The sequence below is a fragment of the Danio rerio genome, chromosome 19, assembly GCF_052040795.2.
Source record: "Danio rerio strain M-AB ecotype USA chromosome 19, GRCz13ab, whole genome shotgun sequence".
NCBI lineage: Eukaryota > Metazoa > Chordata > Actinopteri > Cypriniformes > Danionidae > Danio > Danio rerio.
In genome coordinates, this window is record NC_141039.2 from 22,251,154 (window position 1) to 22,275,763 (window position 24,610).

Sequence of the window (24,610 nt, forward strand, 5' to 3'; positions counted from 1 at the left end):
TCGAAAGAGCAGTTCATTCACAAACCGGACATCCCTAGGGTAACGTGACGTCTCACGCAATAACGTCTTGTTACGCAGGGAAATACTGAAGATTTTTCAGTATAACGTGTGGTTCTCAGTTTCGCTACATCATGCGGCTTCGAATGCTGCTCCAGTATTTATTTAAATGCGCTTTAGATGTAAAACGATTCGTGTCTTAGTTGATACAGAGACGCCTTTCTTGAAGTTATGATCATGTTTGAATATTGTTTTAATATTACAGATTGTCAACGCAAGCTTGCTATGGTTGCTTTCTGAACGGTCTAAGATGACAACAGTTTTGGAGTCAACTAATCTGTCACCTTGACCAATACATTTAAGGTAAATTCTGTTTTAGCTACATTACTGGAGCGGTTTCATCTGGCTGCTCCAGCTGTTTAATGCTTTTCACACCCGGCCTTGTCTTAAAGCGATAAGCATGTTCAGTAGTTAAACAGTCGATTTCGTTTAGCTGATTAACAGTCTGCAGACTTGGAGTGAAAAACATAAACCGAAACTGAGTACATGCATGGCATGAAGCTATATTTGCGTGTTCTGCTTGCCCAATGTACTAGACATGTTTTTAAATTAACTTACTAACCTTGTTTTGTCAAAACAATATCATTATTGCTATGATAACATCAACGGTTAAGTTGGGTTAATGGATAACTGTCTGACTTTAACCAACTATACTGATCTTTTCAGCAAGACATCACATGTTTGATCTCAGAGATTTAACTATGTTTTAAGCTGTATCCCATCTGGAATTTCATGTACCTATGCTTTAATGATACCAAGGAGGCACACCAAGTGTAAATCCCCTGTACTTTGATCATATTTTATTGAGCCACAAACTTTGAGTATTTCTTACGGACTAATGTAAATTGTGTATATAACAAAACAAAACTAAACAAGTTTGCATTTTTTCATCATCGTACAGCTGTTTTGTAATGTTGAGAATGAAGTAGTGTAGAGATAGCTTACCCAAAAATTCTGCCGTCATTTACTTGTCCTTCACTTGGTTCAAACTTATTTGAGTTTCTTTCTTCTGTTAAACCCAAACTAAGGTATTTTGAAGAATTGACTTCTATAAAATTTCTTTTGTTCCTACTATGGACATCAATGGCTTCTGGTTTCCAACATTCTACAGAATATCTTGTTTTGTGCTCAACAGAAGAAAGTTTTAAAAGGGTGGGTACTAGGGCTGCACAATATATTTTTTCAGCATCAATGTGATCATTCGCAATAGTCAAATCGCGAGCATATGTATTGCTGAGTCTGGATTATAATTCAACATTTGCATGTGTTTTTTATGCCAGTGATTGTATAATGACCTTAAAAGCATTCAGGCGTACTAAATTGTATCATTTGTAACTTTAACAATGATTCATTTTATTGAACTGTTTTATTTTTATGAGTCAGTTGCTTTACTTGATCAGACTCGCTAAATGATTAAAATGGTTTCAATTGTATCTTTTTCTTGATTGTGTTTTTAGATTGTTATGCATGAAAATACAACACATGCAATTACAGAAATGCCCTGCAAATATCACACACCACGTCGAAAATGTGTTGGGGGACCCCTAAAATTTTGTAGATTGTTAATTAGATTTTATGAAGATGCACTCCCGCTGCAGAATCATCCTAATCAATCTAACATTATAAATTCTTTCCAAATAGAGATATTCAAGTTATCTGATGAAATTGTGTTCATACCGCACTATATTCCAAAAAATTCAAATATCGCAATGCTAGATCTTTCCGATATTGTGCTGCCCTACTTGGAAGTTTTAAAAAGGTTAGTAAATAATGAGAGAGTTTTCATTTATTTTGGGTGAACTCTCCATTTAAAAGTGGTCCTATCTCTCCCTCCTTTATTATTAATCAATCTAAACCACCATCATAGTAAGTGATTTGTGATTGGCTGGAGAATAGGACTATGGCCATGGGCAGACAGTGATGACAGGGTTCCCATTCACTTAAGGATTGAAATCTAATTTATTCATGCTATCTGAAATATGAAGCTGTGCACAATAAGAGCATGTGTGTAATATTCAATCACTATTAGTACCAACATTATTTAATTTGATTAACTCTCTGGTGTTGTTTGTGTGATGCTCAAAATAGAAACTTCTTCCTAAATATCTTTTATATCAATACAAAATTTTACTTCAGTCGGACATGTGACCCCTCTGTGAAACCCCAGCTGAAGTCCCATAATTTCATTATGAGACTAAGTGTGTTGAGTTGTGCTTGTATAGCAGTAAAATTGCTGAAAATATTTTTGTTTATTGCAGTAAACAATAGATCATATTTCAAGATTGAGTATTAGTATTTTACTGTGCTACTAAACTATTTATTCAGTATTTATGCAGAATGCAGTGCACACCTCTGAGCAGAGACATGGAAAATAATTAGTGCTGGGCAAAAATGATCTATTCATGACTAATTGCATACAAAATAAAGGTTTGTTGTGACATCATATATGTGTGCGCAGTGAATATTTATTTATCTTTGAGAATTTTTTATTAGATGTAAAAAAAAAAAAAAAATATATATATATATATATATATATATATATATATATATATATATATATATATATATATATATATATATATATATATATATGATACAAATTATAAATTATAAATAAATGAAAATATTTATTTAAGAAAAAAGTTTTGTAGTTCTGTTTTTATGTATGTGTTTGTTTCACATATATTTAGCAAATATAAATAATACATAGAAATATATTATGTCAAAACAAACTTTGATTTTGGATAAAATACTTTATTGTTTGGATCTTTGTCTAGCACTAAAAATACCATTTTATAAATCTTGAATACTTTGTGGAACACAGACTTGTGTTTAGTCTTAAGTAAGTAAGTTAATTTAAGTTAAAATTTGTGAAATCTGAGATTGATGCATCAAAAATGAGCTTTTAGTGAAATCTGTTTTGAAGAAGAACAATTTCTATTGTTTCAGGATTGAATTAAGCACACCATATCCTTATTTATTTATTGGTTAATTGATTGTAGTGTTTACACAACCAGTGGCAAAACCTTTATCAAATTTTACTTTATTTATGTAATACAAACAAATAACAGTCATTGACCATTGTGCTGTACACAAATTCAGGTGACTCAAGACTCAAGCATGCTCCAATGACTCACGTTTTATGGATCTTTTTTAAAAGGTTAAGTTATAGACTCCTGTGAAGATTATCCTAATAGAAAGTGGTAGATTATTCTACATTTTGGGGCCAACAATAAAGCTTAATCTCTCTATTGCTTAAACTTTGATCTCTGAGCTTTGAAGGTATCTATAAGCTAGTGTGCTCCAAAATTCACATTCAGAAGATAAAATTCAGGTATAAACATCCAAAGCCTGCAATTTATCACTTCCACCTAATGGATCAAAAAAAATTGTCACCTCATGCTTCAATTTCCTATCATACCTTGCTCTGTAGTATTTGACATGTCCCACCTTCTTTAAGATGCTTCTCATTTGCTTTTCATTTGATATGCTTGAGCTCAACCTCTCCCTGGCAGAGCTGTGATGAAACAAAGTGCTATTAGCAAAAAAAAAAAAAAAAAAACGGGCAGAGCTACTCTATGTACTGCCCTGTTTTCATGTTTCATTTGAGATTACATCAAACATCCACAAAGTGCATTTTAATAGGACCTTTAACAACTTTTGACTTGATGACCTTAAACATCTAGCTAGCAGATATGCTAACAGCCCCAAGTTCAGATAAATAGTAAGGTCTCAGGCCATTTTAGACCTTGAAAAAGAAAGCTGTGGCTTTTTTTTTTTTTTTTTTTGACAGTTTCTAGAGCAAGGATGCCCAAACTTTTTGTATGAAGGGCCAAAATCAAAAACATTATTTCTAATCGAATTGACTACTACAGTATTAATTTGAATTATAACTTATTACAATAAAAATACATGAACTATTTATAACACATTGGAGTTCAATGCTGCTTTACCTTCATTTGCTCACTGATGTCTTTGCATATTCCTTTATCTGTCGGGTGCCAGTACAAACCATCCTCATAATTCTCCCTCTCTTCTCAAATGGGATGGTGGGTCAAATCAAAGGTTACCATGGGCTAACTTAGGCCTGCGGGCCCTAATTTGGGCATTTCTGTCCTAGAGGAATAGAATATTAAATGAGAAAGCAGTGGGTATAGCAGAGGGTTGGTAGAGCAACCGAAGTAAAAAGTCGGTGGTTTGATCCCAGCTTAGAGTGGGTTGAGTGGTGTGGGACCAGCAGGGTTGCATAGGTGCTGTGACCCCTTGAGTGTAGCAGACGCTAGAGGCCATGGTCTTAAGCCTCCTTGGTAGAGCAAACGACTCCCATGTGGAAAGTCGCCATTTTTAACCCAGCACGGAGCGGGTTGGGAGGTATAGGACCATCGGGGATACATTGGTGTCGTGACCCGGATGAAAGTGAGGTTTAAGCGGTAAGTGTAGCAGACGCTAGAGGGCATGGTCTTTAGTCTCATTTGTAGAGAATACGGAAAGTTGCCAGTTTGATTGCAGCTCAAAGCAGGTTGGGTGGTGTAGGAGTGGGGTTACATGGTCCTGGCTTGTTTTTCCTACTCTTAGCTGAATGGATGTATTAACATAGGCATTACATTCAGAAAAATCAGCAAATGAGTTATAGAAGAGTTTTTACCCCCTAACCTTCTCACCATTTCTATTTGTTGTCAAAACTGACAATTGGAGGGACGTGGTTAATTATGTTAGCCGTGCCCCATAAGCTAAGAAATAAGTAACCTATTTTAACTGAAAAAAAAAACCAGGAAGTGCATTTTCAGATTTCAGTTAAAGATTACAAGAGCAAACTTTTTTTTTCTTAATTACATGCACATATGAATTGTTCACCACAAAACTAGCAATGTGAGCTTACAAAATTATATGGTTAATCTTTATTTCATTTGTACTTTAAATACAAAATAGGCATGCTCTGATTAGGATTTTTGCAGCCGATACTGAGTACCGATTCCTTGTCATGGTGATCGGCTGATAACGAGTACCAATTCTAATGCTTCAAGATTTATAATGCATAAAGCATACTTAAGTGGAGATTAGACATGGGCTGGTATACGATTCTGGCGGTATAATAACCTTGGATAAAGATATCACTATTTCACAGTATCACGGTATTGTGCTCACTGCTCTAAAATATATCCTTTTTAAATGTCTGCATAAAAAACAACAACTTTATTCCCCAAAGGAACAGTATTACAGAAAATTTTGGGGGTTTTAAAACCTTGATTTTTCCAAACCGCTGTATACCTTGAAAATTGTTATCGTCCCATGCCTAGTGGAGATCTCTCCTACTTAAGAGATAAATAAAGAATGCTGTATATATACCCCTTAAATATGTATCTTTTAACCATTTAGTGTGGATCTGTCATGGTCAAAAGCAGCTTAAATAAAAGAAAATAATAAATAAAACCAATTTTAAAAACTGGTAAAAAAAAATGTCTAACAAAGCAATTTAGAGAAGATTTCAGCTATGTTTTAGTGAACTTGCAATATTGTTAAAAAACATAACTTTCAGTTCTTATATATGTATCAAGGCCTAAATACACGCAAAGCTATTCCAATATTTTGCTCTCCGGTCATACAATTGGATGAAACCATAGGGCTTATTGCTCTGCTCGCATCACAGCAAAAACACTGGATATGCAATAACTGCAACAAAGAGACCACCACTCGAATGAGATGTGCCAATAAACTGTATAACAGAGGCTGCACCACATCTGTATGTATTTTAGCTGCTGTGTTGGGACTTCAGCGGTCATGGAGATTTCTTGGAGATTAATCGGTACTCGTGATTGCCATACTAATCGAAAACATACCAGCAACCAGCACAGAAAGAGTAAGATGGGGTTAATATGCTGAAATTTACATGTGCCTGTAAGAAGTTTTGTATTATTCTGACAAAGAGAAAAAAATCTATTTTTTTATCTCATTTTACTGATCTTGCTTGTTTTGTTGTGTGTTTTGTATTTTTACAGGAATGTCTTTGATCTGAAGCCCACTGCTCAAGACAATTCAATCACCATCTCAATTTCCTAGACAAGACAGTTAAGCAAATTCACAAGATAACTCAACATTAACCGCCACTCCATTTATTCAAGACATAAATATTCCCAGCCTTCAACCTGACACTTTCTGTAAAAAACAAAGACTTGTCCCCGCCCTGTCCCCTTAACCCAGGTCCCATCAGACCTGCAGCTCTGCCATGCTGGGCTGTCTCCTGCGGAGGAGCATGTCTCACAGGCTCAGTGTGTTTCTGGTGCTCTTTGGCTTGGTCTGGTGTCTCCTGCTACTTCACTACACTGTCACACAACCACGGCGCCAGAGCAGTGCAGAGCTCCGTCAACAGATCCTTGAGCTCAGCCATCGCTATGTCAAAGTCCTTAGTGAGGAAAACCAGAACCCCTCGGGACCCCATGGCACCTCAATGGCAGGATATGGTAAGGATTGGATTACCATCATGTGGTTACAAACTTGAATTCCATTTGATAAAGATGAAAAGCATCATAATTCATCCTAATGTAGTCTATTTAGTAATAAAATCTTTGGAGACATAAAGTAATTTTGTGATTTAAAAAAAAAGTCAGAAATTGATACCTGTGGCTTATGTTGTATTTCCTGTGTTTTCTAAATAATTGCCTGTATTTTCTTGATGAACTTTATTTTGTTTATTTCCATTGTTTGGGTTATGTCCATAGTTTTTGTTGTGGACTAACATTGGAAAAAAGTACATCAATTGTTTTGACATTTATTTATTAAGGTTAGTGGCATCATAATGTTAAAATTAACTTTAATTGGTGAGCATGTGTTAAAATATTTAAAACTTTACAACATGAGTGGGGAAAAACCTTATATATTTAGATGTATTAAACTTTTAAATAACGATAATTTCTAAAATGTTATAAATTAGGGCTGTACAATGTATCATTTCAACATCGATATCGCAATGTGTGCATTCGCAATAGTAACATTTAAAAAAATGGTAACATGGAAAAAAGATTTTTGGAAATTGTTGCAAGTTTATTACAAATAAAAAACCTAAAATATCACATGTACACAAGCATTGACAGCCTTTGCCGTGAAGTTCTAAGTTGAGCTCAGGTACATGCTGTTTTCACTGATCATTCTTGAGATGTTTCAGTAGATTAATTGGAGTTCACCTGTGGTAAATTCAGTTGATTGGACATGCTTTGAAAAGGCATACACCTGTCTATTAATGGTCCCTGAGTTGACAGTGCTTGTCAAAGCACAAACCAAGCATAAAGACAAAGGAATTGTCTGTAGACCTCTGTGACAGGATTGTCTCAAGGCACAAGGCTGGGAAGGTTACAGAATACAGAAAACATTCTGCTGCTCTGAAAGTCTCAATGAGCAAAGTGGCCTCCATCATTCGTAAGTGGAGGATGTTTGGGACCAACAAGACTCTTCCTAGAGCTGGCCAGCCATCTAAGCTGAATCATCAGGGGAGAAGGCCTTAGTCAGGGAGGTGATCAATAACCCAATGGTCATTCTGTCTGAGCTCCAGCGTTCTGTGGAGAGAGAAGAACCTTACAGAAGGACAACCATCTGTGCAGCAATCCACCAATTAGGTCTGTATTGTAAAGTGGCCGGACGGAAGCCACTCCCCGCCTGAAATTTGCCAAAAGGCATCTGAAGGACTCTCAGATCATAAGAAACAAAATTCTCTAGTCTGATGAGACTAAAATTGAACTCTTTGAAGTGAATGCCAGTCAACGGCTCATCACCAGGCTATTAGCTTTCCCATAGTGAAGCATGGTGGTGGCAGCATCATGCTGTGGGGATGTTTTTTTAGCAACAGGTAGTGGAAGACTAGTCAGGATAGAGGGAAAAATGAATGCAGCGATGTACGGAGACATCCTGAATGAAAACCTGCTTCAGAGTGCTCTTTACCTCAGACTGGGGCGAGGGTTTATTTTCTAGCAGGACAATGACCCAAAGCACACTGCCAAAATATCAATGGAGTGGCTTCACAGCAACTCGATGAATGTACTTGAGTGGCCCAGCCAGAGCCAAGACGTAAATCCTATTGAACATCTCTGGAGAGATCTAAAAATGGCTGTACATCGTTTCTTCTAATCCAACCTGAAAGAGCTTGAGAGGTACTGCAAAGAAGAATGGGATAAATTCCCAAAGACAGGTGTGCCAAGCTTGTGGCATCAGATTCAAAAAGAAATATTTATAAATAAAGTGAATAATTATGTACATATTATTTTTCAGGTTTTTTATTTTTAATAAAATTTTCAACAATTTAAAAAAAAAAAAAACTTTTTTTTCACATTGTCATTATGTGGTATTGTATGTAGAATTTTGAGGTAATAAATAAATTGAATACATTTTGGATTAAGGCTGTTACATAAAAACTGTGGAAAAAGTGAAGCTCTATGAATACTTTTCGAATGCATGCACTGTAGGCTTTAAAATTTTTCTTGCATATATTGATTATTATGTGAATGAGTAGCCTGCTTAGTATTCAGAATAAGTGTGGTGTGGCTGACAGAGATTTATACATATTATCATACTAATTCCTACCTATTCATTTTTTTTTTTTTTTTTTGTCAAAGCTGACCTGAAGAGGACAATTGCTGTGCTGTTAGATGACATTCTCAACCGATTGGTAAAGCTGGAGGGAAAAGTGGAAGCTGCTGTGAATGCCTCCACGCACAACATCTCCCATCCAGCTGGTGGCACTGGAATTCTCCTGGCTGCTGTTTCCAGACCGACCAAACAAAATCTGCCTGCCCACAGGCCAGAAAGGCGTAGTAGTAACCCTCTGCACTTCCTACCACAATCACCTGGCAGACCACAGAAACCGCACTCATTAAATTAACAATAATCACATCAACCGTGGCCAAGGACGTTATTACTGCAAAGACTGTACAGAGAAAATATATAAATAAATATATTTTTAGACTAAAGCAGCTTTTAGACATTTTTTTTTCAGTTGTGCACTTGAACTCCAGCTTGATTATTTTGTCTTTTATTGATGGATCACAAATGTATTTTATAACTTAAGTGCAATATGGAACATAAGACCCGAGAGAGCGAAAGGATGAGCTTTTTTATGGAAGACTGTTTTTTGATATACGAATGAGTGTTTCATAATGTATCTGCTAAAGACTCCATGCACACAGCGTTATCTCTGCAGCTAGCTAATGGTGTGTCTTGTGCGCTTGGACGGATTCCAGAGAAAAGGTTTACACCTGAGTCGTGACACCTTTTCATTGTTAAGATTAATTGAAAACAGATTTCTGTGGGGAAAAGGCTGATCCAAAGATTAATCTCAGTGAATGGTTGATGTCTGTATTGCAGGTTGATTTGATTAGGGATGGGGATTTATCTCAGTTAAACTGAACATGGCATTAAACCTTCAGAAGGAATTGTACCCCAAGACAACACTACTCAATCCATACAATAAAAGATATATCAGACTTCAGATTTGTCAGTGTGTATTTATGCAATTCACACACTATTTTCATATCCTATCTGTCTGTTTGGATTGATGAATGCACAGATTTAATCAGTGTGTCTTTATAGATAAAAGAATGAATTATCTATCTCTACATGGAATATATATGGAATATAGAATCTGTCATATAAATCTATGATTCCTTACATCTATTTATATATATATATATATATATATATATATATATATATATATATATATATATATATATATATATATATATATATATATATATGTGTGTGTGTGGATTGTCTGTCTGTCTGTATATCTGTCATGTCTATCATATCTGTCTGTCTATAATATCTGTTTTTCTATATGTCTGTCTGTCTATCTGTCGGTCTATCTGGCCATCTATCTATCCATCCATCCGTCTGTCTGTCCGTCTGTCTATATCTATCTATCTATCTATCTATCTATCTATCTATCTATCTATCTATCATCTATCTATCTATCCATCCATCCATATATCTATCTATCTAAATCTCATGTCTGTCTACCTCTGTCTATATCATATCTATTTTTCTGTAGGCTATGTCTATCTATCTATCTATCTATCTATCTATCTATCTATCTATCTATCTATCTATCTATCTATCTATCTATCTATCTATCTATCTATCTATCTATCTATCTATCTATCATGTCTGTCTATCCATCTATGTAGCCTATCTGTCTGTCCGTCCATTCATCCATCCATCCAACCATGTCTGTCTATGTCCATTTATTTGTTTGTCAATGGCTATCTATCTATCTATCTATCTATCTATCTATCTATCTATCTATCTATCTATCTATCTATCTATCTATCTATCTATCTATCTATCTATCTATCTATCTATCTATCTATCTATCTATCTATCTATCTATCTATCTATCTATCTACATGGACTCATCCACCTACAAACTTTGAGGAGGATATGACGCAGTTTGATTCGCCTCCCACAGTACACCGCGCGTTTCAGATGGTCGGCCATTTTCTGCAGTTACATTAGGAGCGGAAGTCTTCGTCGAAGAGCGTCTTCATATCCACGCTTTTTTTTTTACCAGTCAATAATATTTTTAAAACAATGAGTGATACTGAAGAGCAACAATTCCAGAGGAGGGTAAGGATTTATTTTCGCAAACCTTTCTGCAGTTTTTTTTTAGATATTCTTTCTTTCTCTTTACGGTAATGCTCGGTTTGTGAACAGCTAACGTTAACTTAGCTGTCCATTTCTTTTGTTTATTTACAACCTACCTAAACCGAAAGATTAGCTAATATATTATTGTTGGCCGATAGTAAGCAAAAGATTTACCATTTAGTCACTTTAAATCGTATAAGTCCTTTACAATGTTATTGTTGTGTAATGTTATTACGTTGCTATGTTGAATAGCATATATCGAGATATTTGTTTTTCACCATCATGTATTTATATAACGTTGTGTTGTTTTACTTGCTTGTCCTACAGCAATACACTCTGAAACAGAGATACAAGCACTTAAGTAATAACGTTACATCTCCCATTCACACAATAGCAGCCAGATTACTTTTGGTTTCTGTTTCCAGCATTTCTCATCTTTCCTCTTTCTCTCATACCATACCATAACCAAACAAACATCTTTATTTCACAAGGAGTAGTGAAATTTGAAGAGTTCAATTCATTTCCCCCCAAGTTTCCCTTGATCTTAATTGCTCTGAATGTTCTTTTTTCATTAAGGTTATTGGTCGTGAAGGATTTGAAGAGTTAAGGCCAAGAATGTGGAAGAATATTCAAGATAAAAGAAGGCTTTTACAGAGAAAATGTTTACAGAGCAGACGGTTAAGTGGGAAGGGGAAAAAAGAACGGAAGATCGGTCAGATAGAAGCACGCTTGCGTTATGTGTCTAAAGCAGAAAAAAGAAAAGAGGTTTCAGATTGGGGTGAAGAAATGAAAAGGAGAGGAAAAATGAAAACTGAACAAATGAAGACCGAAGAATAAAATGCCTGAAAGAAAGGAATAGCGTATACTGAAAACAGAAGAATGAATGAGTCCGTAGGCTAAGTAAATGCTAAATTTGTGTTCCAAGTGTTTCTAATCTCTTCTTAATTATCATTTGCATGTTTGTAGCTTTACTATGGTGATTCGGCTAATGAACAAGCATCACAAGGACACGTGATGACTTGCTAGCCTTTGTAAATGTATCAGTATTGCTGTTAACTTTTTTTTTTTTTATTCCATAATATAATTTAAGTAATTCTAACACTTTCCTCCGCAGCTGTAGTAAAGTGAATGTTTGGATTACTGCTATTGTGAATGTGGTGTGAGTGTGTAAGTTAGCAAAGCTATGTTAATGTTTGTCTTGTACATGTCGTAATGTATTGCTGTGATGTTAGGAATCTCGCTCGGCGTCCAAATCGGATCGGGGGAGTCCTGCCCAACCCAAGATGGAGAGCAGGTCTGGTTCTCCCAGCCCTTCCAGAGCATCCAAGCGTTCTGATTCAAGATCAAGATCACGCTCCAAGTCCAGGTCAGTTCAAACTTCTCTGCTCTATATTGGGAAATAAACTAAACATTTTGGTATTCTGGTTTCTGCTCTATATTGATATAATAAAATTACCCAAAAAGCTCTTTTTGGAAGTAGTTAATAGTTAAACTATTATTAAATTAGGGGGTGAGCTGCATTTAGAAACACTATATACCAAAATGCTGCTCATGGGTTTATCTACTATTAGATTCACTTAAAATAGCACAAGGATTAAACATGCTGTATTATATCATGCTTTATACAATGCTACTACGTCAATTGCAGCTTTACAATGTGCATTTGTCCTCTGGTCAGACAAAACCAGCAGTTTAAAGCATCTGCAGTTAAAATAAAATTGTTAACGGCCTACACTTTTTAACAGCATATTTTAGTTGTCTAGTTTAGATCATTTAGAAAATCACATTGCAGTTGTATAAACCGCATGTTAAAACATCAAGAAAAACAAAAAACAAAACAATTGAAACTACAAACAACGTTTTAAAAAAAAATCATAAAATAGTCTAAATATCTTGTTAATATAAATGTGTGATACTTGAATACTGAGCCTAATGAAAGATCTAAATAATCTGGAGTAGCGGATAGTCACGAAAGGCATGCCCCAAATCTGCAGTTGTTCTTTTTTTAAAAAAATGTTATGGCAACAGGCGCTCTAAAGTGTCAATAAACAAAATAGCTAGATTTTTAATTTGATTTCATGACTAGTTAAATATTAAACCACCTAAACAAAATGTTTTACTTAAATAATTCATGCAATAAAAAAGCTTTAAAAAAAAGCAGCATGAGAGACTGTGCCTCAAAACATATCATAACTCTCTTTTGTGAATGTGATTTATTTATTTTTTTTTTTTTTACTTTTGAATAGCCTTATTACCGTAATTTAAAGAATTAGTTTTGTGCAATTTGTTCATTGATTCAATAAGGTTATAGTAGGATGTCATACGCCGGAAGAGAAGGAGTGAGTCAGACCTGTTTTTGAACACAACCATGGCTATATTTTTATTTAAAAATCCTCTTTTTTGAATCGAATTTCATTAATACAGTTTTTTGTAGTTATCTAAAAAACAAACAAGAAGAGTGAATGTTAGTTGTGAAATTAAGTGCATTCAAATTCACACACAAATACTATATTTAATTTATAACACCGCGAACTTGACATCACAGGCTGATCATCTTTAAAGGGCCATGACATCCCCCCCCCTTTCGGTTCAGGTTTACTTCAGAATTTGACCAAAGATGCATCATAATTGGCGTGGAGCTTTACGAGCAAAGGGCAGGAATGGGCGTGGCCAGCAGGGGAGAAGGAGGGGAGCGAACAACTGTTGTCAGTTAGCTCATAAAATGAGACACAAACCATGAGGAGACGCATGATTTAATAGTTTACAAAGTTAAAATGCAAAGAAATAAACAGTAATTTAATGCCCTGCTACATTTGTTATTCGTATTTTCATATACACACAACCAAAATTTATATTATTATAAAGATAATCGTGTTTGTATAGACCTTTTTCATGGCTGCTGCATGGAGGGCGCCATAGCGACCAGCGTCTTCCGGTAGAATGCTAAAAACTTCCGTTTACAGCGTGTACAACTGGTAATTTGCGCTCCGAAAATGGGTTTCAATAACGTTTTTAATGAATAACAGAGTGTTTTTGTGACACACAACTTAAAAATGTGTCTGTTAAAGCCGTTATAATCTGTCACATGTGGTTCAAGCGCGTCAGAAATACGAGAAAAAGGTTTTCCTAGTTCACGTGTCTGCCAACAGAAATACAGTGTGTGTGTGTGTGTGCGCGTTCCCGGCCTGTCAGCTGTTAGCTCGGCGGCTCTTTAACACACACGCGCACACACAGAGAGAGAGAGAGAGAGAGCAAGCAAACCAGAGTACTGGCATGAAACTTAACAGGTATGAAAGTCGTGCAATTTACTAAAATGACCAATAAAAGTCTGTTATTGATACTCTGCTTGCTGATTTGCTGTTTATTCTAATCGCGAGCCGTTTGTGTTTTATTTTTTGTGTGTTGTATTTACCACGGTTTGTGTTTTTCTGTCATTTCGAAATGACACTAGCCTATATTTTCACTTTGTCACAGTTATTAAATCAGTGTGTCCGTGGCACAGTACAGGCTACGTGTGTGTGTCAAACATTTTGGTGAATTAAATTTGTTTGGGCTGGTTATATATATTTGAAATAAAGAGAAAATGTTGACTTTAGCGATGATGAGACTTCATTTAAACTGCAGAAGATGCCGTCTGACAACGAGGGGAAAATGCCTCGCAGCAGCGGTTTTCCATCCTATTAGATCGCATTTCTTTAAATGATCAGTCCAGGAGATGGTGCTGATGGACAACAGTATTAGTTCAAAGAGGATAAAAGCAGGTAAAATTAATACCTGAATACAGACTTGGTGCAGCAGGTCTCTTGCCCTGTCTATTTTAACCAGTAGTCCTGTTGGTAATCTAGAGGATTTAGGCAAACACAGCAGAATGGATATGTGTCTAAATGTGAACAAACTCCTCATAAAAGAAAACGTCCACCATTCTCCAATTCTCAAACTGCTCTCCTGACAAAAATGCTTGCTGTACATAAACAGCTTTGCTGTATCGGCCCTGACAGCATCGTGGGAAAAAACATGCAACAAACCATATGGAACATGGAAACAAACACACATGACCCTTCATGAACCGCTAAAATACTGTGTTCCGTGGGTCAGTGGATGCGGACTCACCCAGTCATCAACGTGTCTCACAGCTTGGCACTGGCAGGTCTGCCTTGTCTTCGGAAAGCATGTGCAGTCATGAATAATTAAGAAGCAGGCTCTTCTAATAATTAAGAAGCAGAAGAATAATTAAGAACAGGAATTACTTTGGGAGTATCCAGCGGAGTATCATAACTAAAACCTTAATATATTAAATAAAAAGTAATAAATTACTAAATAAATTCAGATTTTCAAATTTACTCAAGTAAATAAACAGAATTAATAATGGGCTAAAAATCTGCGGAATTCTGCGTGCGAAGATTCCGTGTGGGCCTACTCATAGGATAAGAAAACTTAGCTATGAATAATAATGTGAAACCGTCGCGTCATCTTTGCACTTGCAGTTTTGCGCTACATTGCAGATTATGATCCCGCCCCAAAAATCTTTTTAAACCCGGAAGCTGAAATTCGCTTACAAAAGCTCAAAATTATCCAGTATTTCCCACAATTAAAGCTAACAGGTGCTAATATTGTCTTAACTGACGCTCAACACATACAAATCTGTTAAAATCTCAAAAAAGTACTCTGGTTTCGTGAACCTTTAAAACCAAAATGCAAAAGGTTTGCCTTATAGGAATTTGAAAGTGAAATCAAAGTTCATCCCACAGCACTATTTATAGCAACTTAGAGTGCTTGTGGTTGCCAAATTCAAAAGCAAACGTGTGAACGCTAATTCAAAGCGACTTGAATTTGAACAATCAAAATTTAAAAGAATGCTGTTTATTATTCATTGTATAAATACAGTTACTGTTACTTAAAGCAACAAAAGTTACAGTTTCTTGTGGTCAAATGCTCAAAATCCATACCTAATCACAAATGCTTAAATTATATATTGAGCGACCATAAATCATACATTAGCAAAATGTCTTAAATCCATATGTTGTATTTTATGGTTGACGCCATTTATTTTGGTTATTCTTAGGTCCCGCTCTCGTCGGCATTCCAATCGGCGCTACAGCAGGTCTCGGTCCCACTCCCACCGGAAAAAATCTCGTTCTCGCTCCTACAGCCCTGAATCCCGACGCAGAAGGAGCCGAAGTGCATCGCCCAATTCTAACCGCCGCAAACACGCTGGCAGTCGGGTGAGTATCATGGGACAGGGTCAAAGATCATAGGAGTCATAAGTGTTAAAGCTACTTTAACATATGAAAGTAAAGTTTGCTCACAAGTAAGAAGACCATTTTCTTATTCACCAATATTGGTTGTTGCAAACCCAAATGCCATTTTAACTTATTTTTGGATGAAAGTTACATTTTATTCCAAATAATAAAATTCATAACCACATACAAATGTGGTTCTCAACCAAAGGTCATACTAATCGGTGGCCTCCAAGGAGGGTTTGACATGGGAGTTATTCAAATTAACTAGTGCCGGGAAACAAATAAAACTATAAATTTCAATTAAGTACATGATTTTTTCCCCTGCTATTTAACCACATTATGTACAAAATAAAATGCGCAATTCAAAAGTATTTGCACAATTTTATTTTAAGAATACTGGAATGTAAGCAAAGTGCAATAACATTTGGCTTGAAAACACTTAGTTTTAATAATTAGTTTTTTACAGCACTATTTGCTTTACATATTAACAGTTACAACATTTTGTGAATCTCAATTTAAGCATAAGTGTTATTAAATTAGGTTTATTAACAAAACTATTTGCCACTGCCGTGGCATTAAGTGATAATTCAGTAATCATTTAGTCAGTAATTAAATGGGCTAATTAGAAAGATTAAGAACCACCTGCATATTTCATATCAACATGAGTGTGAGTGAATATTGGCAAAATGTTCATTTTTGGGTGATCTATTGAAATCACTAATTCAAGAGGGTTTTTTTTTTCATTTCTGTTTGTTTTAAATGCGTTTCTGCAATTAATAATGCGTACTCGTAAAATGCAACACAATTAGCTTCAGTTGAACGACATGTTATCTGTCTTTTTAAAGTGATGTGTTTTGAAGTTGTGAATGTGTTTGTTTGTGCATTGTACAAATTGCATGTCAATGGCTTCCCAGCTGCTCACAGATGACCTTGACTGTCTTTAATAACCTCTTACCTTCCTTTTTATTACATCAACAGAGCTCATACAGCCATGACTCCAAAAAAGATTCGCACAATCAGGGTGATGCCAGGGTATGTGGAGCTTTCTTTATCTTTTAACAATAACCAATAGACCAAACAGGTCTTCATGTTGCCTTATAGAGGGGTTAAGAGGTCCTTTTAGTGTTCTTTGCTTTTAAGAATCTCTTCCTGCAGTGACTGTGAAAGCTCTTTAGGTGGCCCATGCTATGACCATATTCATACTGGGATGCTTTAAGTTGTGTATTAGTGGACTGAATGCTATTATGTTTGTTCTTGCGTCAAAATCCCTGAAATCCCTTACCACCCCAGTAGAGAAAGCATTAAAATATTTCTTTAAAAAAAAGTTACATCTCTGATTTAGGGGAGTATAAATAAACCATGACTGGTTCTTACATATTAACATTAAACCGCTTTCTATAGCTTCCATTATTTATTAAATGTCAGTGCATTAAATAATTGAATATTTGGTCTACTTTTTTGATAAATGTGAATCTCGTATGTAATCCATGTACGAAATAAATATTTATATCAATGGTAATATTGGTATCAAGATAAATTGAAAAGGTCAAAGGTCTTGTTGCATTGTTACCAGCACACTTTGACATCAAACACAGCTTTTTTGTTGCAGAATCAGTGTGACACTTGTGTTTTGTGCTCATGTCTTTGTCTGTCTTACAGGCCAATCCAGACCCCAACACATGTCTTGGTGTGTTTGGTCTCAGTCTGTACACGACAGAGCGAGACCTGAGAGAGGTTTTCTCACGTTACGGCTCTTTAGCCGGTGTCAATGTTGTCTATGATCAGCGAACAGGACGCTCTCGCGGATTTGCCTTTGTATACTTTGAACACATCGATGATGCCAAAGAGGTAAGTTCCCTCAACTAGATATGACCCACCAACACAAGTTCATGCTCAAAGCATTTTAGTGAGTCACTTAGAAAAGCTTTGGAGTACCTTATAATCCAGAACATTCTGGCTAGTGGAGGGTACCTATACAAAATTTAGAAATATCAAGTTTTTTGTGTTTTCAAGAAATTCAATAGTTGGCTGGATTAATAATATTTAATAAGCTTACCTGCAGTTGGTAATGTAATATTTGATTCTTTTGACTGTATTATTTTTGATAAATTGAACAAATTAGTTCACAGGCCAATAGTGGTGTAATGGATCACAAATCTCACAGTTTGGATCACATTACGTTTTTTTCAGTAACGGATTAGACCATTTGTTGGATCAGCCAAAAAGGGTAGGAGACAAATGTAATTCGCTCTGTAATTGTAACAAAAACATTACTGCAAGTAACTTTTTGGTTTTAACAAATAGAACCTGTAATTTTATTAACAACAAAATAAAGAGTCAAATGAATAAAAAAAACTTGCAAAATATTCAGTACTGTGAAAAATTCAGTTACTACTACTGTTGCTGATGACGCTAAATGTATAAATCTAATGTTTGTACAACCAAAATGTATTTTTAGTCTCATTTTTAATAAATGATTCAGTTATATTCTCATAAAACTTGGTTTAATTACTAGATGTGTCATTTTTTTTAAGAATTATTCAGTGTCATTTTTTTTATGGCTGGTTGTGGCCACCTGTTGGTTAAATTTTGTAATTGCTGCCTACAACTTTAATTTTTAAACGTCGTGAAATGCACATGATGGTGATTTTTAATCTTTACACAGACATCAGTGTTAATTTATTAACTATAAACGGTTATCCCCCTGCTTCCGTGTTATTTAACTGTTTGTAACTTCATAACTAATTAATAAAACTATAGAATTAATCTCTTTCTTGATTTTTGCGTTTTCAGACTTTAATGCAGCGATTCAAAGGATTGATAAACGTATGCAAATCACCATCACTTATCATTTGTTGCGTAGTTGTTAATCACAATTTTTTATTTTTAATGATTAATCATGCAGCTTACACTGAACATTTATGCAGGCCAAAAAAGTAGTGACAAAAAAACACCTTTGATGAAACCAACCACATCCTGAATAACCTACCGCAACTTCGTCCGTCATCGCTACATTTCACAGGAAAGCCTAAATGCTTTCATGCATGTGATTTAAATGGCATGAGAGGCGATTGTTGCAAATTTAGGACTAATCTACTAGAAAAAAGTCTGCGGGTCACATGTGTTACAGACTGTGGGCATATTGATCTGTACGGATCATGGATCAACCGTGATCCGTTACACCCCTACTGGCCAATATTAATTTTAAATAAACAAAAAAGGAATTATTGTTCAGCAGAACTTAAAATAAGACATTCCTCCTCATCCCCACCTCCTGAAATTGTGATTTAAGGGATAGTTCTCCCAAAACCTTAAATGCTGTCACTTCCGTACCCTTAACCTATTTTAAACTTTTCTGTTAAACAAAAAGAAGTCTTTTAAAGAAAGCTGGAAACTTGTAACCATTGAGTTCTATAGTATTTGTTTGTCCTACTATGAAAATCACTGGTTACAGGCTTTCAGCTTTCTTCAAAGTGCCTTCTTTTGTGTTCAACAGAGGAAAAAAAGTAAAAGGTTTGGAACCACATGAATTTAAGTAATTTGTACTTTTTTGGTGAACAATCCCTTTTAATGTTTAAAACCTATTCGGTCTCAATTGGCATGCTTTGTGTGAACTAAAAAACTATGATCTTTCTCAAAATATCTTGGTTTATGTTCCACAGAATATAGTCATACCGATATCAAAAATAAATCTTTATTTTTAAACCATTTATCTTTCAAAACCCACTTATCTTGATACGGTTTTCAGATTGTCACTGGGCACTCGTGTTATGACATTTTCTTTTGTAAAAATACATTTTCCTCTCACCTTAGGCAATGGAGCGGGCTAATGGCATGGAACTAGATGGAAGACGCATCAGGGTGGATTATTCCATCACTAAACGTCCACACACACCCACACCAGGCATTTACATGGGTCGACCAACACAGTGAGTGTTCTAAAAAGCTCAAAAGAAGAAGGCTACTAATAAGGTTGATATTTTAATGACAGTTTAAATGTGACCGTTTCAGTAATGGAGGTGGTGGTGGAGGCGGCGGCAGCAGCAGCAGCGGTGGCCGGAGACGAGACTCGTATTATGATCGTGGCTATGATCGCGGCTATGATCGTGGATATGACGAGTATGACTACAGATACAGGTAACTGGAATGGTGTATTGTACTGTGAATAAAAAGCTCATATTTTGCCAATTTTAAGTTCAAAGTGTAGCTTCACTTTCATCCAAGGCCAAAAACACTTCACAGGGTTAGTTCACTCAATTTCAATTCTATCATTTTTCACCTTCATGTCTTCAAAATCCTTGATCTTTATCTTTGGAACACATTGATATATTTTGGGTGGAATGCAAGTGCTCTCTGATTTTCCACAGACAGCACGGGTTCAGAACTGTACCAAAAACATCACCATGTGTCCTAGGTGGGTTAAAAATTAATGTTATGAAGCAATGAAAATAAAAAATATATATATAAAAAGAGAATACACAAATAATAATGATTTCTCTTTTGTGACTCTTGCTGTCTATGGAGAATCAAAGAGCTCGAATTTCTTCCAAAAACTCTTAATATTTGTTCCAAATAAGAACAAAGGTCTAACAGGTTTGGAACAACATAAAGATGAGTATTTAATGTCTTAATTTAATTTTTTTTTTGGTGAACTATTGCTATAATTTTCTTCTAACGTTTATTCTAGGCTGCATGGTTCTCAGAAATAAAATCGAGATTGTTGAGGCCAGAGAGTGCTATCAACTTGGAAACTAAATAAGCCACATAGAAGAGACCCGGTCAGGAAATCAAACCCAGTAGAGCATTTAACTGCTTTTATTGATTCTACTTGACCAATAAACACACAATTACAGAATCTGTGTTCACATGGAAAAGGGAAACATAGGTTGAAATAGTGTAAAATGTATGCTACTGTTGTATGTGGCACTATAAGCATAATAATATTATTAAAGGCATAGTTAACACACAAATATTTAGTTTCAATTTACTCATGCGGTTTCAAAGCTTTATGATTTTCGGTCTTTTGAACACCTAAGGCTATATACAGTGGTGTAAAGTAACTAATTACAAATACTCAAATTACTGTAAGTATTTTTTCTCAGGAATTGTAATTTAGTGAGTAGTTTTAAAGTGTATCTTTACTCCCCCTTGAGTACATTTTTAGTGCTGTATCTTTTACTCCACTACTTTCCTTCAACCTGCAGTCACTGTTTTTTCTTGTCTAAGGGGATTAGAAAGTTCAGTCCTGTGATTCCTGTCTATTCAGATTGCACATAGAAGGTAAATCGCATCATAATGAACTACCTCAAGACATGGGTGCTTTATAAATGCAGAAAACTGTTTGGAAGCACTAAAAGTGTCTAAGAAGAGGTCCAAAATCTTTACATGCATTGACCCAGAGACCGTTTAGATGGATGTCACTGAAGAGAAGATGACAGATGTTTGCTGTATGATGACAGCCAGCAAGCACAAGACGTCAACATGACGTCAAATTGACATTGTACCCTAACGTCATGAGGACATTGCATTTTGTTTGAATATGAAAATCATCTTGACGTCAAAACTTAACGTCAGGCCAATGTCGAACCTAAAACCAACCAAATTTCAACGTCTAATGGTGTTACAGCTTGACGTTGTGTTGAAGTTACTACAATGTCTATCACAGGTTGGATTTTGGTTGCCATACCTGAGGAATAAATGTCAGTATTCAACATCAATATGACGTTGGTTTAAGATGTTGGCTCAACGTTGGATTTTGTTCACTTGACATCACAACCTAAATCTAACCTAATAATAGCATCTTATGTTGTGTACCTGCTGGGCTATAACTAGATGAACTACAGTATGTTACGTATACACACATCCACAAATTACATGTAAATGCATCAGCTTTTCACAGCGTAATACTCACTACTCATGAGTACTTTTAAAAGGGCTACTTTTTACTCATACTTTGAGTAATATTTACAACAGTTACTTTTACTTAAACTACATGTTTTGGCAAGTAATGGTACTTTTACTCGAGTATGATTTTTCAGTACTCCTTCCACCACTGGCTATATATATGACAAACATAATGGAAATACTATGCAAGTCAGTGGCTATCGATTTCCAACATTCTTCTAAATATCTTATTTTACGTTCAACAGACGCAAACTTGAACAGGTTTTGAATAAGAAAAGAGAGAGCAAATAATGACTGAATATTTATTTATTTTAGGTGAGCTATCTCTTAATGAAAAATATATGAATGACTCAATTTCTCTATGTCCCACCAAACCACACAGATTCTTCTCCGCATGTCAGCAATAAAACCAAATTCTGAGGCCTTAGTGAAAACTACAGTGTTTGGTTGCGGGGCAAAGCAGACGTTCATGGGGCAGCAATGAAAACTAGGTTGGAGACTGGAGTTATGCAAATCTGTTAAAATCCTACCCAAGTTTTTTGTTTATGGGTAAAGCATTTCAGACAGTTCAGAAAGACTTGTATTGGGGGAAAATCTCCATTTATTGTTTTTTAGATTATTGTCTTTTAGATCTGTGAAACTACAGATGTTAAACACTGTCTGAAAAAGCATTATTGTCTATTTCAACATGGTCATGTTGTTGGCCACATTTCCTTTTTATCAAACTATTTAATAACTAACAAGAGGCAATTCAATCCACATTATTCATCAATTTGTGGCTCTTTTTGGATTCTTGGAAGCTATACGTATGTAACTGGAAATACGCTGGGACGATTGTTTTTGTCTTTTAAATGCGACTGTGTTTGTGGATTCTTATTCTGTTGTTTTGTTTTCCAGCAGGAGGCGCTCTCCGTCCCCCTATTACAGCCGCTACAGGTCTCGCTCCAGATCTCGCTCATACAGCCCACGTGAGTGGATTTAAAAGCCTTGAGCAATCTGAATTTTCCACATATACCCAAATGCAGGCCTGGCTTGATAAGCTTTAGTTTCTAGCTTGTATTGCTCATGAAATCACAGTATTCACTGGTCAGCACTTTAATTGTGGACTCAACCTAATGAATCTTTTTTTTTGTATTTGTTTGTTTGTTTTGCAGGACGGTACTAAGAAGATCCTGATGACTCCCTCCTTCTCTTGCCTGTTCGCCTCAATCGATACATTTATTAAGACATGAAGTACATATAGCCTGTTGTACTAATTACTGATTTGTTAAATAAATGTCTTGATTTGTAGACTCTCTAGCATGTACGTTTAAGGTTTGTGGAGATCATAAATACTGTCAGCTTGGGGTTTTATTTGTGATTGTTGTTTTTTTTGTTCTTCTCCTTTTGGTAGTGTGCTTATGTTTTATATGCATCTTTTAGTGCGTATGTATGCTGTACTACGAAAATACGTGTGTGAGTTGCTGTATGTCTGTGTGACAGAATCATGTACTTTGCGAAATCTGGCTGAGATTGCCTCTGTTTATCTGTGACCAGACAAAAAAACAACTTTATTTTCAGGATTAATGTTTTGCTTAGTTTCTTTCTCAAGAAATAAAGAGCTCCAAAATAAAATGGACTTGTTTCCATGTTCTTTGATGTGCTGTTTAGTCTTGTGAATGTTCTTTTAAAGCTGTGAATGATGTACAGAATTCGAGCTCTGAATTTTAAAATTGTATAGATGAGAAGGGAAATGAAGAAACCAGAACAATCACAAGGATGTTAGTTTTGCAATTAATTAGGAAATTAATGTTGAGTAACTTTTAAAGGTTTCTGCAGATTTCACAGTTAAATTTAAGACATTTTTAAAATCATAATGAAGGAAAGGAAGGAAACTTTAGACTCATAAGCCCTAAAGTCTAAGGAATTTTTCATATGGCCCGGATGGAAAATATTTTTATTTTGCCCTATCAAAAAAAATATTATTTACACATTTAATAATACACTAATAAATTAATTATAAAATCTTAGCAAAATATTTTAAGTATTGTGTAAAAACAAGTTAACATTTTGATTTTAGGATTTAAAACATTTTAAGACTATGGAAACCCTGCTTTAAAATTGTTAAATTGAATTGCGAAGTAATCGTAAGGCAACTATTGAAATAATTAAAAGACCTTTTGAAATGTTTGTGTATTTATTTGGGATTATTAAGAGTAAAATAATTTTTTAGTAAAATTTGTTTTTATTCTGCAAAGGTCTTAAAACATTTCATCCAAAATTTAAATCAAATCATTTTTGTTATTATATATATATAAAATTATTTGTATATATTTTTTTATGAGGACAGGAGGTCAAAATAAAAAATTTTTTTTCATTTGTTGGGATTTTTAAAAGTAATGATTATCCCAGCAAATAATTATTTCTTAAACTTGCTGAAGCTAAAACATTTAAACTTACCTGCAAATGTCTGAAAAAATTGGATCTTAGTTTTTTTTTTTAATGTTAATCCTGTAAATGACAATTATATTTATTGTAGGAAATGTCATCAGTATTTACATTATGAAACTTACATTTTTTTTAAATCCATGTAACTATAAATTGTAAATACAGAGAAAATAAATTAAGCTTTTTAACTAATAAGCACAAATATAAGGTCATAAAAAGGCAAAGACAAAGTTGATTTATAGTACGCTTTTTATTAGCACATTCTGCAAAGATTAAATACAAGTCATAGAAAAAAAAAAACATGCTTACAATACAAAGCTGACAATTTTATCATAAAATCCTCATAAAATAAGTAC

At 35.0% G+C, this 24,610-nt stretch overlaps 3 protein-coding genes across 14 annotated transcripts in view; 2 read left to right on the forward strand and 1 right to left on the reverse strand.

The window, feature by feature from the left end:
- rftn1a (raftlin, lipid raft linker 1a) overlaps positions 1 to 24,610 on the reverse strand; it is a 213,844-nt gene that overhangs the window by 3,862 nt on the left and 185,372 nt on the right. The window lies entirely within an intron of this gene.
- Positions 88 to 9,529, forward strand: ccdc126 (coiled-coil domain containing 126). 4 transcript variants are annotated; one of them, XM_087294975.2, is made up of 4 exons: positions 88 to 360; positions 6,054 to 6,122; positions 6,256 to 6,515; positions 8,658 to 9,529. In XM_087294975.2, exons 3-4 carry the CDS (start codon positions 6,281 to 6,283, stop codon positions 8,921 to 8,923), a joined length of 501 nt encoding a protein of 166 aa, XP_087151101.1. In that variant the 5' UTR covers positions 88 to 360; positions 6,054 to 6,122; positions 6,256 to 6,280; the 3' UTR covers positions 8,924 to 9,529.
- tra2a (transformer 2 alpha homolog) lies at positions 10,534 to 23,441 on the forward strand. 6 transcript variants are annotated; one of them, XM_087294084.2, is made up of 10 exons: positions 10,534 to 10,665; positions 11,260 to 11,583; positions 11,916 to 12,049; positions 15,746 to 15,905; positions 16,902 to 16,955; positions 17,583 to 17,771; positions 19,737 to 19,852; positions 19,935 to 20,060; positions 22,725 to 22,795; positions 22,982 to 23,441. In XM_087294084.2, the coding sequence occupies exons 3-10, from the start codon at positions 11,967 to 11,969 to the stop codon at positions 22,990 to 22,992; spliced, it is 810 nt and encodes a 269-aa protein (XP_087150210.2). In that variant the 5' UTR covers positions 10,534 to 10,665; positions 11,260 to 11,583; positions 11,916 to 11,966; the 3' UTR covers positions 22,993 to 23,441.